Source organism: Eurosta solidaginis, chromosome 3 (assembly GCF_040869045.1).
Source record: "Eurosta solidaginis isolate ZX-2024a chromosome 3, ASM4086904v1, whole genome shotgun sequence".
NCBI classification, from domain to species: domain Eukaryota; kingdom Metazoa; phylum Arthropoda; class Insecta; order Diptera; family Tephritidae; genus Eurosta; species Eurosta solidaginis.
The window spans coordinates 165,113,856-165,133,550 of NC_090321.1; the positions used below are offsets into that span (position 1 = coordinate 165,113,856).

The 19,695-nt window shown below is 36.9% G+C and overlaps 1 protein-coding gene across 4 annotated transcripts in view; it reads left to right on the plus strand.

The window, feature by feature from the left end:
• Positions 1–5,072: 5,072 nt before the first annotated feature.
• Opa1 (Opa1 mitochondrial dynamin like GTPase) overlaps positions 5,073–19,695 on the plus strand; it is an 88,371-nt gene continuing 73,748 nt past the window's right edge. For 2 of the 4 annotated variants that reach the window (XM_067773719.1, XM_067773720.1), the window contains exons 1-2: positions 5,075–5,265; positions 5,374–5,674. In XM_067773719.1, coding sequence (XP_067629820.1) covers positions 5,234–5,265; positions 5,374–5,674 — 333 coding nt within the window. In that variant the 5' untranslated portion in view covers positions 5,075–5,233. Of the gene's footprint in view, positions 5,266–5,373; positions 5,675–19,695 lie in introns of all 4 variants that reach the window. The other 2 variants (XM_067773716.1, XM_067773718.1) reach the window with 2 other exon arrangements.

The following is a 19,695-nucleotide window of genomic DNA, read 5'->3' on the forward strand; positions in this document are numbered from 1 at the left end:
TTGCGTCGGCGTCTACTTGTATTGCTGGAGCGATGCTCTGCCGCGCCTTGCGTCGGCGTCTAGTTGTATTACTGAGGCGATACTCTGCCGCGCCTTGCGTCGGCGTCCACTTGTATAGCTGAGGCGATACTCTGGTCGGCGTCTATTTGTATTGTTGGGCGATGCTCTGCCATCTTGCGTCGCGGCGCGGTCGTCGTCGGCGTAGGCGAGCGGACGTCACCTGTTCGCGTTACTGTGGGGGGCCTTTGCCTACGCAGGTGTGAACGAAGTCTCAAGCGGGGTTTGGTGGTACAACCGACACATTCATCACTTGAAGCCCCGACTCACTCCTATGAAGCGATCTCTCTTGGTGGTACAACCGACACATTCGAGGTGCGCTGCACTGGTAGCTCCGGTCATGACCACAGCTCCGTGCTAACTAACTCCTGTATTGCTGTGTCGCTCCTTTTATGGTTCTTGTTGTTGCCATTGTTACCGTGTTGCTGTTAAATGTTGCGACCGCTCGTTTTATTTGCTGAGACTTGTTAGTTTGTCATGTTGCTATTAAGTGTTGTGATCGCTAGTTGTGTTGCTGAGACTTGTTGGCTTGTCGGGTTGCTAGGGCCTTTTGTGACTGGCTGTTGTGTTAATGCTGTGTTAAATATGTTGTGGGGTCCTTTTGTGTGGGCCAAATTAATGAGGTTTTATTTGGTCTTCACACATTATAAGATAGCTCGATCCCGGCGACCCCCAAATAAGGGATATAAACCAACGCATCAGATTGCTTGTGGATGAACACAAGCAGGCGAAATGGGAGGAGCACCTAAGCGGTTGTAACCTCTCTGCCGGTGTAGGTAAGATTTGGTCCATCGTAAAGTTCATATCGAATCCGTCTAAGCACAATGACAAAATTCCCATCGCCTTTGGCGATAAAGTGCTGTCGGATGCGAAAAAATGCGCGAGCGCTTTTTGCCGACAATATATAATGCATCCTACGGTCGACAAACTTAGACGGAGGGCCAACAGACACGCACATAAACATAAATTCAGCGCGTCTCCAATTATCATCACCGCCAGAGAGATTGAGGATGCCATCCGTCATGCTAAACCATCCATAGTAGTAGGCCCAGACAGCATAGCCATGCCGATGGTTAAAAGGGAAGGAAAGGGATCCTAGGAAAAGAGGGTTTCAAATATTTATCACATGTCTTCAACCTGTCTCTTTCCACCTTTGTAATTCCCGAAAAATTGTAAATGGCCATGATGGTCCCACTAACAAAGCCTGGGAAACCAGCTAACGTAGGAGAGTCATATCGCCCGTACTTCAAAGCAAATTTGGAGCTAGCCCGTCATCAGCATGGCTTCAGAAAACTCCATATCACCACCACCGCGATAAATGCCATTAGCACCCAGATAAATTGCGGTTTAAATCAAAACCATCATCATAGAACAGTACTCGTTGCGCTAGACCTATCAAAAGTTTTTGATACGGCCAACCATGGCACGTTACTGCAAGACCTGGAAGGGTATACCCTTCCCTCATGTCTTAAAAGGTGAACCGCAAATTATCTGGGTTGTCGGCAGACATCGGTGCAATTTAGAAACGAAACATCAAAACCAAGTATAATTAAACCAGGGGTGCCACGGGGTGGTGTCTATCCCCACTTTTGTTCAACTTCTACATATCAAAGCTACCTTCACCACGAGAAGGAGTTACTATCGTTTCCTACGCCGATGACTGCACAATAATGGCCACAGGCCCAGGCCCACAGATCGATGAGCTTTGCAACAGAATAAACGGCCACCTCCGTGATCTCTCCAGTTTTTTGCCTCCCGAAACCTGCCATTATCACCGACTAAATCCTCCGCGACCTTATTTACAACATGGACATCCAAAATGTCGACCATTTTGAACATCCACGTCGATGGCATTACGCTACCGACTGTCTTACACCCCAAAATCTTGGATGTGATCAGGATCTACATTTTGGTGAGCATGCAGCCGCAATTGTACCGAAAAGCCAGAGCCGTAATAAGATCTTCAAATCTCTTGCTGTCAGTACTTGGGGAAAAGACAAAGAAACGCTCATTACTACTTACAAAGCAACTGGCCAGCCGATTGCATGCTACGGGTCCCCTATATGGTCGCCAAGCCTAAACACTACTCACTGGAAGAAGCTACAGGCCTGCGAAAATACTGCTCTCAGAACCGTCACCGGCAGTATTCTTATGTCCCCAGAACATGAGGCGAGAATACTCCCCATCAGGGAGAGAAATGAGATGCTAACCAAACAGTTCCTGTTGAATACCCAGAAACCTGAGCATCCCAACATACACTGATTGATGAGCCAACACCGCCCATGACAATTTGTGATCGGTCGCACCTATTGGATGGGGCGAAGCACTGCTACAACAACAACAACGGGAGTCCAAGGAAACTTGCTATTTCAACATTTCGTCCACGAAATGTTTTTGAACCCCATGTGGCTCCCTACTGTTCACGCTCCAGGACTTTAATTCCATGCCAATTTCACCTTCCTTCTTTTTCTTCTACTTGTAGCGACTGTTATCGATGTTAATAAACCTTTGGCGGTGTATATTCAATAACTTTCGGTACCAAGCTCCATTACTAGCCCGACCATCTCGAGAAGGAGTTAATGTTATCATATTCAACCTTTTGGCCTTACCGCTCTCGACCCCCAAGTTCCATGAGGAACTTGTGTTCGCCAGAGCCTTGCCTGCTGTATTTGTGTATGATTTTCACGGTGCAGTGTTATAAAGCCATATGGCCTTATATCTCAATGAAACGAGAAATTAAACCATATGGCTTTATTGCACACACCCAAGTGCACTATCACTATAATCGTTGAGGGACCAAAGTGGAAATAACGCCATAACGACCTAATATTACCTTATAACTCTTATGTTTATTTTTATGTTAGCCGATCCAACACCGGCTGCGCCATGCACAGTAATTCTGCGTAGAACACCTTTCTGCATAGGCGGCCTTCGGCCGCGCTTATAAAAAATAACCCTGGGTTACGCCATGCCAGGTCCGGGTGCGTGGTATAACCGTGGCTACCGCCACGGTGATGTCTTTCTGCGTAGTACACCCTTCTGCGTAGAAGGACATCACCATGGCGGTAGCCATGGTTATACCACACACCCATACTTGGCATGGCCTAGCCCAGGGTTATTTTTTATAAGCGCGGCCGAAGGCCGCCTATGCAGAAAGGGAAAGGCAAATACTTTTTGATACATGCAAACATTTCAAACTTTGTCAACCATGTTACCAACAACTAAAAGAAAGTGCTGAGAAAAAAGGAACACAAACATTGTGCCCAATTCGTCGTGCTATTATCAAGAATGCCACATTTATATATTGTTAATTATTAAAACTGAACTAAACTTTATAAATTGCAAATAAAGGAAATCAAATAAATATGAATTATTTCAAAAAAATTTTAATGCGAAATAACACCATAATGGCTTTATTTCACTCCTTACATGGAAATAAAACCATATGGCCTTATTTCACACTCCATTGAGAGATAAGTCCGTATGTCGTATCGCTGTATCCGTATCCCTAACGTAATCAGCTGTTTATCGTTACGACGGTAAACCAAAACCCAATTGGTTGGCTACGATACGGTTACGACTTTAGCGGCACCAATAATCGATTGCATTGATTCTCATAAGATTGGTCGAATCAGCTGTTATAAGGTTACCGATAAAGCACCAATGTCTCCAGCTTATGTCGTATCGCTGTATCCGTATCCCTAACGTAATCAGCTGTTTATCGTTACGACGGTCAACCAAAACCCAATTGGTTGGCTACGATACGGTTACGACCTTAGCGGCACCAATAATCGATTGCATTGATTCTCATAAGGTTGGTCGAATCAGCTGTTAAAAGGTTACCGATACGGTTACCGATAAAGCACCAATGTCTCCAGCTTTAAGTAGAGGTTATGTTGCGAATAGAGTGGAAGGCAGTGGACTAGGCAGTCGAATGTCATATAATGAAGGAATGGTGTTCGAAGTTTTTTCAAAGTTAAAAAAAAAGAGATAACAGCTGTAATATAAATAAAACTATTGTTTTAATAACAACAAAAATGCCATATATATTCTGTATACATAAATTTATAAGGAGTATCTCACTTTAAAATTTGAATTAAATAATCTAAAATTTGTTTTTTGAAACTGAGTCGAGAACTGTGCGTGTGAATGTGCGAATTTTCACCGATCAGCTGTTAGTTGCGCTACTTGCTAAATTTACAATGTCCATAATAGTCTGGCAATAATAATAATTGTCACTTCCAGCCATGGCTTCCGTAATGCGTACTTCAGTACTAAATCTGGTACATTTTTACTCGTATTAAAAGATTTTCATCGAAAATTTTAATTACCGGTTTTCTTAAAATTCCTAGCGATGGGCAAAAAAAAATGATATTAATAAAACTGAGTATACAAAAAACTTCGAATTTTACGTAGAGAAGTTAAAAATGTTGAAGGTAATATAATAGTGTTCCAATATAGCAATCATAATAGAAGCATGTCGACCATGACTTTTGCTTCTAGTTTTTCCGTTGTGTAATAATATTTGAAATTCGATTTCCACAAAACAAAAAAAAAACTGTATATCCAAATTCGTGTTTATTTGAGACAAATATATAGATACGTAAGTATGTGTAATTAAGAAACTTGGCAATTTATCATAGCCTATAATGTCAGTAATGTCAGAAACGGTTCATGATAGCAATCAAGTACGAAGGTTTTTAGGGAAAGAGCACAACGTTACTTCGGTTTACGAGAAGTCTGCTTAATGTATCAGAGGAAGCACTGCTACAAGAAAGTCGTAATGAACAAAACCATGTCTCGCTCATTTATTTTGTGTGTAATATTTGTCTCGTCTTCGCATATTAGTTGCTGTTATTGTAATTTACTTTTTCGATAAAGCTTCGTCAGCTTTTCAAGCTTGGAAATCAAGCAAAAATAAAGCAGTGTAGTAGATATATATGTGTAATAGTTAACTATGAAAAAAAAAAATATTTTACCAAAATGGTCCTTTTTTCATTAAAATTTCGGTATTCGAATTTTGGTGAATGGTAACCGTGCTCGCATCCCAACACAGTTTAGAAAAAGATCAAATTTTCTTTTACAGTGAAAATATTAATCAATTTTGATTAAATTTGTTACGAGCACGGCTGGTGGCCCATGCTTAACCTTTAATTAAAACACGATAATAGGAATTATGATTCGAGTGACAATTAAAAAAACACACCGGTGAGTATGGCAAACAGCATTATGAAACAGTTGGTGATCCTTAGATGTCGTCATAATATCTGCTTAGGTGTGTATATAAATCTAATGTTGGCTTATTTTATCTTTAAGGGATGCCGCCCAACGTGCCACATATCTCTGCACAAAGATTATTTGCTCTAATCACTCAACGCTGTGCAATAAAGCCGTAGGCAATAACCGACATCAATATGATGAAAGCCGGCCGCAATCACAAGGTCATCAACGTGCTCCGCTTGACTTGCTTAATCCACAACAATACGGTAGATATGGTTGGTATGTTCCGCCTTCGCGAAATATTGGAATGCTAGTAGTCCGCATATTTCGCGGAGCATTAAAACTTCGATACATAGTACTTGGAGGAGCGATCGGTGGAGGTGTATCTTTAAGTAAAGTTAGTACCTATACGTTAATGAATCAAAAATGTTTTTTCATTATTCCGACATTCAGCTAGTAAGGATAAATGTTCCGTTCCATTATCATGCATATGTTTTTTAAAATTTCGTCAAATTAATCGCTTGCACTACAATCTACAATTTTCGTTTATACTACTCGTTTCCTGGCGTTTACGGAAAAACTAAGACTTCAAATGAAACAACAGGATATAAGGGCTAATCCGAAAACCACCGCCGTGAGCTGGCATTAGGTTTAACCCAAAAGTTCTTGCCCTTCCGATTATTTTAAATATTTCATTTATAGGTACTGCACCAACTAATTTTTTCAGTAATTAAAATTTAATGGAATTTTTCGCGATTTCGTATGGATTTATTTTTCTAACAAAGCTCAAGCAAAAGCAATCAATCAAACACGCAAATCCTTCGTTAACATGAATGCAAAATCAATTTTCCATATTAGTTCCCGAGGCTTTCACGCTTTACGAGCTTTATAAGGTATATCATTATACGTGTAACATCGATTGGATTTGAGATGTGATGAATCTTAACAATTCTTCACAATTGAGTCTTCTTAAAATATTTGTCAGTTAGCTTCTTTGATTTTGTGCAGTGTTTTGCATTCCCAAGCTCTGATGCCTGTATCCTGTATTCGATAAAAAAAATGATTGAAATAATAGTTTGTAAGTATTTTATTTTAGCATCCATCTACTATTTTGTATTGCGAATTTAGAAAAAATAAATAAAAAACACCCAAAACATGGCTTTTTTTGTAATATTTCGCAAAACTTATATGAAATTACAACCAACAATGTAGAATACTTTTGAGCTTGTTAGAAAAATTAACCTATACGAAATAACAATAAACTGCATCAAATTTATATTTCTCCCGTGGATCATTTAGCACAAATTAGTTGATTCAAGGCTAGGTTGTTGTTGTATTAACAGTGCTTCGCCCCATTCAATGGGCACGTCCACTCACAAATTGTCATCAAAGTCTTCTAACGGTAGGCCAAGGAAACTGGTAGTTTCTATAGGCGCGTACGGTAGGGAGATTGGTGTTAGAGGCGTAGGTTACATATTACAATTGAAAAAATGGTTGGTGTCACGTGGGGGCACATCGTATGCAGGGCATACATTACATATGTCGGGATTGATTCTGGACAAGTAAGAGTTTAACCTCTTACAGCATGCAGAACAAAGTTGGGCCAGGGTGACTCGTGTTCTTGTTGTTGTACTTCGCCTCATCCAATAGGTGCGACCGATCGCAAATCGTCATCAATGTCCTCTAACAGGAATCCTACAGGGGTGGACCGTCGGTGATAATGCCAGGTTTCGCGAGGCGAAAAAACTGGAGAGATCAGGGAGGTAACCGTTTATTTTGTTGCAAAGCTCACCGATCTGTGGGCCTGGGCCATTATTGTGCAGTTATCGGCGTAGGAAACGATAGTGACTCCTTCTGGAGCTCTGTGAAGTTGGCACCTACTTGGGCCAATAATTAAAAACCCATATCTCATTCGTTTGTCCACCGTTTGTCCATGTTTGTCTAGGAAAAATTTTCGTTTGCCCACCTTTTGTTAAAAAGTTATTTCAAAAAAAAAAAAAAAAAAACAAGTAAGGAAGGTTAAGTTCGGGTGTAACCGAACATTACATACTCAGTTGAGAGCTATGGTGACAACATAAGGAAAAATAACCATGTAGGAAAATTCAATTAAAGATGGTTAAGTTCGGGTGTAACCGAACATTCCATATTCAGTTGAGAGCTATGGTGACAACATAAGGAAAAATAACCATGTAGGAAAATGAACCGAGGGAAACCCTGGAATGTGTTTGTATGACATGTGTATCAAATGAAAGGTATTAAAGAGTATTTATGAGGGAGTGGGCCATAGTTCTATAGGTGGATGCCATTTAGGGATATAGCCATAAAGGTGGATCTGGGTTGACTATAGAATGCGTTTGTACGATATGGGAATCAAATGAAAGGTGTTAATGAGGGTTTTAAAAGGGAGTGATGATTGTTGTATAGGTGGTCGCATTTTCGAGATATCACCATAAAGGTGGACCAGGGGTGACTCTAGAATGCGTTTGTACGATATGGGTATCAAATGAAAGGTGTTAATTAGCATTTTAAAAGGGAGTAATCCTTAGTTCCATAGGTGGACGCCGTTTCGAGATATCGCCACAAAGGTGGACCAGGGGTGACCCTAGAATTTGTTTGTACAATATGGGCATCAAAGGAATGGTGTTAATGAGTATTTTAAAAGGGAGTGGGCCTTAGTTCTATAGGTGGATGCCGTTTCGAAATATCGCCATAAAGGTGGACCAGGGGTGACTATAATTTGTTTGTACGATATGGGTATCAAATGAAAGGTGTTAATGAGGGTTTCAAAAGGGAGTCGTGGTTGTTGTATAGGTGGTCGCCTTTTCGAGATATCGCCATAGAGACCATAGACACATAGAGACATAGACCAGGGGTGACTCTAGAATGCGTTTGTACGATATGGGTATCAAATGAAAGGTGTTAATGAGCATTTTAAAAGGGAGTAATCCTTAGTTCCATAGGTGGACGCCGTTTCGAGATATCGCCATAAAGGTGGACCAGGGGTGACCCTAGAATTTGTTTGTACAATATGGGTATCAAGAGAAAGGTGGTAATGAGTATTTTAAAAGGGAGTAATACTTAGTTCCATAGGTAGACGCCGTTTCGAGATATCGCCATAAAGGTGGGCCAGGGGTGACTCTAGAATTCGTTTGTGCAATATGGGTATCAAACGAAAGGAGTTAATGAGTATTTTAAAAGGGAGTGGGCCTTAGTTCTATAGGTGGACGCCGTTTCGAGATATCGCCATAAAGGTGGACCAGGGGTGACCCTAGAATTTGTTTGTACAATATGGGCATCAAGCGAAAGGTATTAATGAGGGTTTTAAAAGGGAGTGGTGGTTGTTGTAAAGGTGGTCGCATTTTCGAGATATCGCCATAAAGGTGGACCAGGGGTGACCCTAGAATTTGTTTGTACAATATGGGTATCAAAAGAAAGGTGTTAATGAGTATTTTAAAAGGGAGTAATCCTTAGTTCCATAGGTAGGCGCCGTTTCGAGATATCGCCATAAAGGTGGGCCAGGGGTGACTCTAGAATTCGTTTGTGCAATATGGGTATCAAACGAAAGGAGTTAATGAGTATTTTAAAAGGGAGTGGGCCTTAGTTCTATAGGTGGACGCCTTTTCGAGGTATCGCAATAAAGGCGGACCAGGGGTGACTCTAGACTTTGTTTGTACGATATGGCTATGAAATGAAAGGTGTTAATGAGTATTTTTAAAAGGGAGTGGGCCTTCGTTCTATAGGTGGTCGCCTTTTCGAGATATCGCCATAAAGGTGGACCAGGGATGACTTTAGAATGCGTTTGTACAATATGGGTATCAAATGAAAGGTGTTAATGAGTATTTTAAAAGGGCGTGGGCCTGAGTTCTATAGGTGGACGCCTTTTCGAGATATCGCCATAAAGGTGGACCAGGGGTGACTCTAGAATGAGTTTGTACGATATGGGTATCAAATTAAAAGTATTAATGAGAGTTTTAAAAGGGAGTGGTGGTAGGTGTATATGTGAAGGCGTTTTCCAGATATCGACCAAAATGTGGACCAGGGTGACCCAGAACATCATCTGTTGGATACCGCTAATTTATTTATATATGTAATATCTGCCAAGATTTTAAGGGTTTTTTATTTCGCCCTGCATCATTTCATCATTTTCATTTTCTTCTACTTAATATGGTAGGTTCACAACCAGTTTATAAAGTTTTTTCTAAAGTTATATTTCGCGTCAATAAAACAATCCAATTACCTTACTAAGTTTCATCCCTTTTTTCGTATTTGGTATAGAATTATGGCATTTTTTTTAATTTTTCGTAATTTTCGATATCGAAAAAGTGGGCGTGGTCATAGTCGGATTTCGTTCATTTTTCATACCAAGATAAAGTGAGTTCAAGTAAGCACGTGAACTAAGTTCATTAAAGATATGTCGATTTTTGCTCAAGTTATCGTATTAACGGCCATGCGGAAGGACAGACGGACGACTGTGTATAAAAACTGGGCGTGGCATCAACCGATTTCGCCCATTTTCACAGAAAACAGTTAACGTCATAAAATCTAAGCCCCTACCAAATTTCAAAAGGATTGGTTAATTTTTGTTCGACTTATGGCGTTAAAAGTATCCTAGACAAATTAAATTAAAAAGGGCGGAGCCACGCCCATTTTGAAATTTAATTTAATTTTTGTATTTTGTTGCACCATATCATTACTGGAGTTGAATGTTGACATAATTTACTTATATACTGTAAAGATATTAAATTTTTTGTTAAAATTTTACTTAAAAAAAAATTTTTTTTTTAAAGTGGGCGTGGTTCTTCTCCGATTTTGCTAATTTTTATTAAGCGTATATATAGTAATAGGAGTAACGTTCCTGCCAAATTTCATCATGATATCTTCAACGACTGCCAAATTACAGCTTGGAAAAATTTTAAATTACCTTCTTTTAAAAGTGGGCGGTGCCACGCCCATTGTCCAAAATTTTACTAATTTTCTATTTTGCGTCATAAGTTCAACTCATCTACCAAGTTTCGTCGCTTTATCTGTCTTTTGTAATGAATTATCGCACTTTTTCGGTTTTTCGAAATTTTCGATATCGAAAAAGTGGGCGTGGTTATAGTCCGATATCGTTCATTTTAAATAGCGATCTGAGATGAGTGCTCAGAAACCTACATACCAAATTTCATCAAGATACCTCAAAATTTACTCAAGTTATCGTGTTAACGGACGGACGGACGGACGGACGGACTGACGGACGGACATGGCTCAATCAAATTTTTTTTTCGATCCTGATTATTTTGATATATGGAAGTCTATATCTATCTCGATTCCTTTATATATGTACAACCAACCGTTATCCAATCAAACTTAATATACTCTGTGAGCTCTGCTCAACTGAGTATAAAAATCCTGTGTGAAGTTGGCACCTCCATTTGCGAGTATTTAAAAAAACCAAATGCCATTCGTTTGTCCATCGTTTTCCCGGAAAATTTTTCGTTTTTCCACCTTTTGTTAAAAAGTTATAACAAAAACTTTTTTCGGAAAAACCCAAAAAATTTTTCTTTCGCTTTATTGTGCTAAATCGTATGTCCGTCGTTTGCCCATCGTTTGTCCATGTGTGTCCAGCAGAAATTTTCGTTTGTCCACCTTTTGTTAAAAAGTTATAACAAAAACTTTTTTTCTTCGAAAAAACCAAAAAAATATTCTTTCGCTTTATTGTGCTAAATCGTATGTCCGTCGTTTGCCCATCGTTTGTCCATGCTTGTCCAGGAGAAATTTTCGTTTGTCTACCTTTTGTTAAAAAGTTATTTCAAAAAACAAAAATCTTGTGTGAAGTTGGCACCTCCATTTACGAGTAATTAAAAAAACCAAATGCCATTCGTTTGTCCATCGTTTGTCCACGTTTGTCCAGGAAAAATTTTCGTTAGTCCACCTTTTGTTAAAAAGTTATACCAAAAACTGTTTTTCTTCGAAAAAACCAAAAAATTATTCTTTCGCTTTATTGTGGTAAATCGTATGTCCGTCGTTTGCCCATCGTTTGTCCATGTTTGTCCAGGAGAAATTTTCGTTTGTCCATCTTTTGTTAAAAAGTTATTTCAAAAAAACAAAAATCGTGTGTGAAGTTGGCACCTCCATTTACGAGTAATTAAAAAACCAAATGCCATTCGTTTGTCCATCGTTTTTCCCGGAAAATTTTTCGTTTTTCCACCTTTTGTTAAAAAGTTATAACAAAAACTTTTTTTTCGGAAAAACCCAAACAATTTTTCTTTCGCTTTATTGTGCTAAATCGTATGTCCGTCGTTTGCCCATCGTTTGTCCATGTTTGTCCAGGAGAAATTTTCGTTTGTCCACCTTTTGTTAAAAAGTTATTTCAAAAAAACAAAAATCGTGTGTGAAGTTGGCACCTCCATTTACGAGTAATTAAAAAAACCAAATGCCATTCGTTTGTCCATCGTTTGTCCCGTAAAATTTTTCGTTTGTCCACCTTTTGTTAAAAAGTTATAACAAAAACTTTTTTTTTCGAAAAAACCCAAAAAATTTTTCTTTCGCTTTATTGTGCTAAATCGTATGTCCGTCGTTTGCCCATCGTTTTTCCATGTTTGTCCAGGAGAAATTTTCGTTTGTCCACCTTTTGTTAAAAAGTTATTTCAAAAAAACAAAAATCGTGTGTGAAGTTGGCACCTCCATTTACGAGTAATTAAAAAAACCAAATGCCATTCGTTTGTCCCTCGTTTGTCCTGGAAAATTTTTCGTTTGTCCACCTTTTGTTAAAAAGTTATAACAAAAGCTTTTTTTTCGAAAAAACCCAAAAAATTTTTCTTTCGCTTTATTGTGCTAAATCGTATGTCCGTCGTTTGCCCATCGTTTGTCCATGTTTGTCCAGGAGAAATTTTCGTTTGTCCACCTTTTGTTAAAAAGTTATTTCAAAAAAACAAAAATCGTGTGTGAAGTTGGCACCTCCATTTACGAGTAATTAAAAAAACCAAATGCCATTCGTTTGTCGATCGTTTGTCCCGTAAAATTTTTCGTTTGTCCACCTTTTGTTAAAAAGTTATAACAAAAACTTTTTTTTTCGAAAAAACCCAAAAAATTTTTCTTTCGCTTTATTGTGCTAAATCGTATGTCCGTCGTTTGCCCATCGTTTTTCCATGTTTGTCCAGGAGAAATTTTCGTTTGTCCACCTTTTGTTAAAAAGTTATTTCAAAAAAACAAAAATCGTGTGTGAAGTTGGCACCTCCATTTACGAGTGATTAAAAAAACCAAATGCCATTCGTTTGTCCCTCGTTTGTCCTGGAAAATTTTTCGTTTGTCCACCTTTTGTTAAAAAGTTATAACAAAAACTTTTTTTTCGAAAAAACCCAAAAAATTTTTCTTTCGCTTTATTGTGCTAAATCGTATGTCCGTCGTTTGCCCATCGTTTGTCCATGTTTGTCCAGGAGAAATTTTCGTTTGTCCCCCTTTGTTAAAAAGTTATTTCAAAAAAACAAAAATCGTGTGTGAAGTTGGCACCTCCATTTACGAGTAATTAAATAAACCAAATGCCATTCGTTTGTCCATCGTTTGTCCACTTTTGTCCAGGAAAAATTTTCGTTTGTCCACCTTTTGTTAAAAAGTTATAACAAAAACTTTTTTTTCGAAAAAACCCCAAAAATTTTTCTTTCGCTTTATTGTGCTAAATCGTATGTCCGTCGTTTGCCCATCGTTTTTCCATGTTTGTCCAGGAGAAATTTTCGTTTGTCCACCTTTTGTTAAAAAGTTATTTCAAAAAAACAAAAATCGTGTATGAAGTTGGCACCTCCATTTACGAGTAATTAAAAAAACCAAATGCCATTCGTTTGTCCATCGTTTGTCCCGGAAAATTTTTCGTTTGTCCACCTTTTGTTAAAAAGTTATAACAAAAACTTTTTTTTTTCGAAAAATCCCAAAAAATTTTTCTTTCGCTTTATTGTGCTAAATCGTATGTCCGTCGTTTGTCCATGTTTGTCCAGGAGACATTTTCGTTTGTCCACCTTTTGTTAAAAAGTTATTTCAAAAAAACAAAAATCGTGTGTGAAGTTGGCACCTCCATTTACGAGTAATTAAAAAAACCAAATGCCATTCGTTTGTCCACTGTTTGTCCACGTTTGTCCAGGAAAATTTTTCGTTTGTCCATCTTTTGTTAAAAAGTTATAACAAAAATTTGTTTTTTCGAAAACACCCAAAAAAATGTTTGTTTCGCTTTATTGTACTAAATCGTATTTCTGTCGTTTGCCCATCGTTTGTCCATGTTTGTCCAGGAAAAATTTTCGTTTGTCCACCTTTTGTTAAAAAGTTATTTCAAAAAAACAAAAATCGTGTGTGAAGTTGGCACCTCCATTTACGAGTAATTAAAAAAATCAAATGCCATTCGTTTGTTCATCGTTTGTCCACGTTTGTCCAGGAAAAATTTTCATTTGTCCACCTTTTGTTAAAAAGTTATAACAAAAACATTTTTTTTCGAAAAAACCCAACAAATTTTTTGTTTCGCTTTATTGTGCAAAATCGTATGTCCGTCGTTTGCCCATCGTTTGCCCATCGTTTGTCCATGTTTGTCCAGGAAACATTTTCATTTGGCCACCTTTTGTTAAAATGTTATAACAAAAACGATGGACAAACGAATGGCATTTGGTGTTTTTAATTACTCGTAAATGGAGGTGCCAACTTCACACACGATTTTTGTTTTTTTGAAATAACTTTTTAACAAAAGGTGGACAAACGAAAAATTTTCCTGGACAAACATGGACATACGATTTAGCACAATACTTTTTAACAAAAGGTGGACAAACGAAAATTTTTCCTGGACAAACATGGACAAACGATGGGAAAACGACGGACATACGATTTAGCACAATAAAGCGAAACAGAATTTTTTTGGGTTTTTTTGGAAAAATAAATTTTTGTATGTAATTCTGCAGTAATTTATTTATTTATTTATTTGTTAGTCTACAAATTTTACAATCAATCAGACTAAATATGAATTAATGAATGAATTTCTCCTGGACAAACATGGAAAAACGATGGGCAAACGACGGACATACGATTTAGCACAATAAAGCGAAAGAAAAATTTTTTGGGTTTTTTCGAAAAAAAAAGTTTTTGTTATAACTTTTTAACAAAAGGTGGACAAACGAAAAATTTTACGGGACAAACGATCGACAAACGAATGGCATTTGGTTTTTTTAATTACTCGTAAATGGAGGTGCCAACTTCACACACGATTTTTGTTTTTTTGAAATAACTTTTTAACAAAAGGTGGACAAACGAAAATTTCTCCTGGACAAACATGGACAAACGATGGGCAAACGACGGACATACGATTTAGCACAATAAAGCGAAAGAAAAATTTTTTGGGTTTTTTCGAAAAAAAAGTTTTTGTTATAACTTTTTAACAAAAGGTGGACAAACGAAAAATTTTCCAGGACAAACGAGGGACAAACGAATGGCATTTGGTTTTTTTAATTACTCGTAAATGGAGGTGCCAACTTCACACACGATTTTTGTTTTTAAACGGTTTTATTTAGCGTGAGTTGACAGGCCGCATGGCCGCATGTACGGCTGCACGGCCGTTGTGAACGAATATTGTAATTGAAATTTAAGTAACTTCCCGATAAGCTACAAGCATGAAACTTGGAACATAGTTCAGAACCCGATGACAATGCAAAATCGCCGCTAGGTGGCGCATGGATCGAGATATTCGCAAAAATCGTATTTGTGGACCGATTTGGCTCATATTTGGAACACTTAATACATACAAGAATAGAAATCGACCTGTGAAATAAAAGCGCCGCTAGGTGGCGCATGGATCGAGATATCCGCAAAAATCGTATTTGTGGACCGATTTGGCTCATATTTGGAACACTTAATACATACAAGAATAGAAATCGACCTGTGAAAGAAAATCGCCGCTAGGTGGCGCATGGATCGAGATATTCGCAAAAATCGTATTTGTGGCCCGATTTGGCTCATATTTGGAACACTTAATACATACAAGCCTATGATGCCCGATTTGGCTCATATGTGGAACAAATAATGCATACAGTCCGGTAGAAGTGACATCAAAATATTTTGGAGTTGGAGGAGGGACAAGCATACGTGGCGCAGAGTCGAGTAAAGTCTTTGGAAGGATTATATATTGAGGACTTAGGTTGTAACAATGTGTCAGGAAAGAGTTCTTGTAATAATGAGTCACTAAATGAACTAAATAGAATGAGAAATAATAGGCAATTAAATAAAGACTAAAAACTTGAAAATAAAATAATTAAAAACAAATTTTTAAGTTAAACGGTTTTATTGAAAACAATACTTACATGAAGTAATAATAATACGAAAAACTAGAAAATAATTAGGTAAGTCCTAGGTACTAGTCATCACACTCCTTATCAATCTATTATTTAATTGTCTGATCAACGCCATAGATTGATAAGGAGGGTGATGACCAGTACCTAGGACCTACCTAATTATTTTGTAGCTTTTCGTTTTTTTATTACTTCATGTAAGTATTGTTTTCAATAAAACCGTTTAACTTAAAAAATTTTTTTAATTATTTTATTTTGAAATAACTTTTTAACAAAAGGTGGAAAAACGAAAATTTTTCCTGGACAAACATGGACAAACGATGGGCAAACGACGGACATACGATTTAGCACAATAAAGCGAAACAAAATTTTTTGTGGGGTTTTTCGAAAAAAAAAAATTTTGTTATAACTTTTAACAAAAGGTGGTCAAATGAAAATTTTTTTTGGACAAACATGGACAAACGATGGGCAAACGACGGACATACGATTTAGCACAATAAAGCGAAACAAACAATTTTTTGGGTTTTTTTCGAAAAAAAAAAATATTTTTGTTATAACTTTTTAACAAAAGGTGGACAAACGAAAATTTTTCCTGGACAATCGTGGACAAACGAATGGCATTTGGTTTTTTGAATTACTCGTAAATGGAGGTGCCAACTTCACACACGATTTTTGTTTTTAAACGGTTCTATTTAGCGTGAGTTGACAGGCCGCATGGCCGCATGCACGGCTGCACGGCCGTTGTGAACGAATCTTGTAATTGAAATTTAAGTAACTTCCCGATAAGCTACAAGCATGAAACTTGGAACATAGTTCAGAACCCGATGACAATGCAAAATCGCCGCTAGGTGGCGCATGGATCGAGATATTCGCTAAAATCGTATTTGTGGACCGATTTGGCTCATATTTGGAACACTTAATACATACAAGCCTATGATGCCCGATTTGGCTCATATTTGGAACAAATATTGCATACAGTCCGGTAGAAGTGACATCAAAATATTTTGGAGTTGGAGGAGGGACAAGCATACGTGGCGCAGAGTCGAGTAAAGTCTTTGGAAGGATTATATATTGAGGACTTAGGTTGTAACAATGTGTCAGGAAAGAGTCCTTGTAATAATGAGTCACTAAATGAACTAAATAGAATGAGAAATAATAGGCAATTAAATAAAGACTAAAAACTTGAAAATAAAATAATTAAAAAAAATTTTTTAAGTTAAACGGTTTTATTGAAAACAATACTTACATGAAGTAATAATAATACGAAAAACTAGAAAATAATTAGGTAAGTCCTAGGTACTAGTCATCACACTCCTTATCAATCTATTATTTAATTGTCTGATCAACGCCATAGATTGATAAGGAGGGTGATGACTAGTACCTAGGACCTACCTAATTGTTTTCTAGCTTTTCGTTTTATTATTACTTCATGTAAGTATTGTTTTTAATAAAACCGTTTAACTTAAAAAAATTTTTTAATTATTTTATTTTGAAATAACTTTTTAACAAAAGGTGGTCGAATGAAAATTTTTCCTGGACAAACATGGACAAACGATGGGCAAACGACGGATATACGATTTAGCACAATAAAGCGAAACAAACAATTTTTTGGGCTTTTTTTATAAGAAAAAAAATTTTTTTGTTATAACTTTTTAACAAAAGGTGGACAAACGAAAATTTTTCCTGGACAATCGTGGACAAACGAATGGCATTTGGTTTTTTTAATTACTCGTAAATGGAGGTGCCAACTTCACACACGATTTTTGTTTTTTTGAAATAACTTTTTAACAAAGGGTGGACAAAACGAAAATTTTTCCTGGACAAACATGGACAAACGATGGGCAAACGACGGACATACGATTTAGCACAATAAAGCGAAACAAAAATTTGTTTGGGTTTTTTCGAAAAAAAAAATTTTTTTTTGTTATAACTTTTTAACAAAAGGTGGCCAAATGAAAATTTTTCCTGGACAAACATGGACAAACGATGGGCAAACGATGGACATATGATTTAGCACAATAAAGCGAAACAAAAATTTTTTTGGGTTTTTTGGAAAAAAATTTTTTTGTTATAACTTTTTTACAAAAGGTGGACAAACGAAAATTTTTCCTGGGCGATCGTGGACAAACGAATGGCATTTGGTTTTTTTAATTACTCGTAAATGGAGGTGCCAACTTCACACACGATTTTTGTTTTTTTGAAATAACTTTTTAACAAAAGGTGGACAAACGAAAATTTTTCCTGGACAAACATGGACAAACGATGGGCAAACGACGGCATACGATTTAGCACAATAAAGCGAAACAAACAATTTTTTGGGTTTTTTTGAAAAAAAAAAAAATATTTTTGTATAACTTTTTAACAAAAGGTGGACAAACGAAAATTTTTCCTGGACAATCGTGGGCAAATGATGGACAAACGAATGGCATTTGGTTTTTTTAATTACTCTTAAATGGAGGTGCCAACTTCACACACGATTTTTGTTTATTTGAAATACCTTTTTAAAAAAAGGTGGACAAACGAATATTTTTCCTGGACAATCGTGGACAAACGATGGACAAACGAATGGCATTTGGTTTTTTTAATTACTCGTAAATGGAGGTGCCAACTTCACACGCGATTTTTGTTTTTTTGAAATAACTTTTTAAAAAAAGGTGGACAAACGAAAATTTTTCCTGGACAATCGTGGACAAACGATGGACAAACGAATGGCATTTGATTTTTTTAATTACTCGTAAATGGAGGTGCCAACTTCACACACGATTTTTGTTTATTTGAAAGACCTTTTTAAAAAAAGGTGGACAAACTAATATTTTTCCTGGACAATCGTGGACAAACGATGGACAAACGAATGGCATTTGGTTTTTTTAATTACTCGTAAATGGAGGTGCCAACTTCACACGCGATTTTTGTTTTTTTGAAATAACTTTTTAAAAAAAGGTGGACAAACGAAAATTTTTCCTGGACAATCGTGGACAAACGATGGACAAACGAATGGCATTTGATTTTTTTAATTACTCGTAAATGGAGGTGCCAGCTTCACACACGATTTTTGTTTTTTTGAAATAACTTTTTAACAAAAGGTGGACAAACGAAAATTTTTCCTGGACAATCGTGGGCAAATGATGGACAAACGAATGGCATTTGGTTTTTTTAATTACTCGTAAATGGAGGTGCCAACTTCACACACGATTTTTGTTTATTTGAAATACCTTTTTAAAAAAAGGTGGACAAACGAATATTTTTCCTGGACAATCGTGGACAAACGATGGACAAACGAATGGCATTTGGTTTTTTTAATTACTCGTAAATGGAGGTGCCAACTTCACACGCGTTTTTTGTTTTTTTGAAATAACTTTTTAAAAAAAGGTGGACAAACGAAAATTTTTCCTGGACAATCGTGGACAAACGATGGACAAACGAATGGCATTTGATTTTTTTAATTACTCGTAAATGGAGGTGCCAGCTTCACACACGATTTTTGTTTTTTTGAAATAACTTTTTAACAAAAGGTGGACAAACGAAAATTTTTCCTGGACAATCGTGGGCAAATGATGGACAAACGAATGGCATTTGGTTTTTTTAATTACTCGTAAATGGAGGTGCCAACTTCACACACGATTTTTGTTTATTTGAAATACCTTTTTAAAAAAAGGTGGACAAACGAATATTTTTCCTGGACAATCGTGGACAAACGATGGACAAACGAATGGCATTTGGTTTTTTTAATTACTCGTAAATGGAGGTGCCAACTTCACACGCGATTTTTGTTTTTTTGAAATAACTTTTTAAAAAAAGGTGGACAAACGAAAATTTTTCCTGGACAATCGTGGACAAACGATGGACAAACGAATGGCATTTGATTTTTTTAATTACTCGTAAATGGAGGTGCCAGCTTCACACACGATTTTTGTTTTTTTGAAATAACTTTTTAACAAAAGGTGGACAAACGAAAATTTTTCATGGACAAAGGATGTACAAACGACGGCATACGATTTAGCACAATAAAGCGAAACAAAAATTTTTTTGGGTTTTTTGGAAAAAAAAATTTTTTGTTATAACTTTTTTACAAAAGGTGGACAAACGAAAAATTTTTCTGGACAAACGTGGACAAACGAATGGC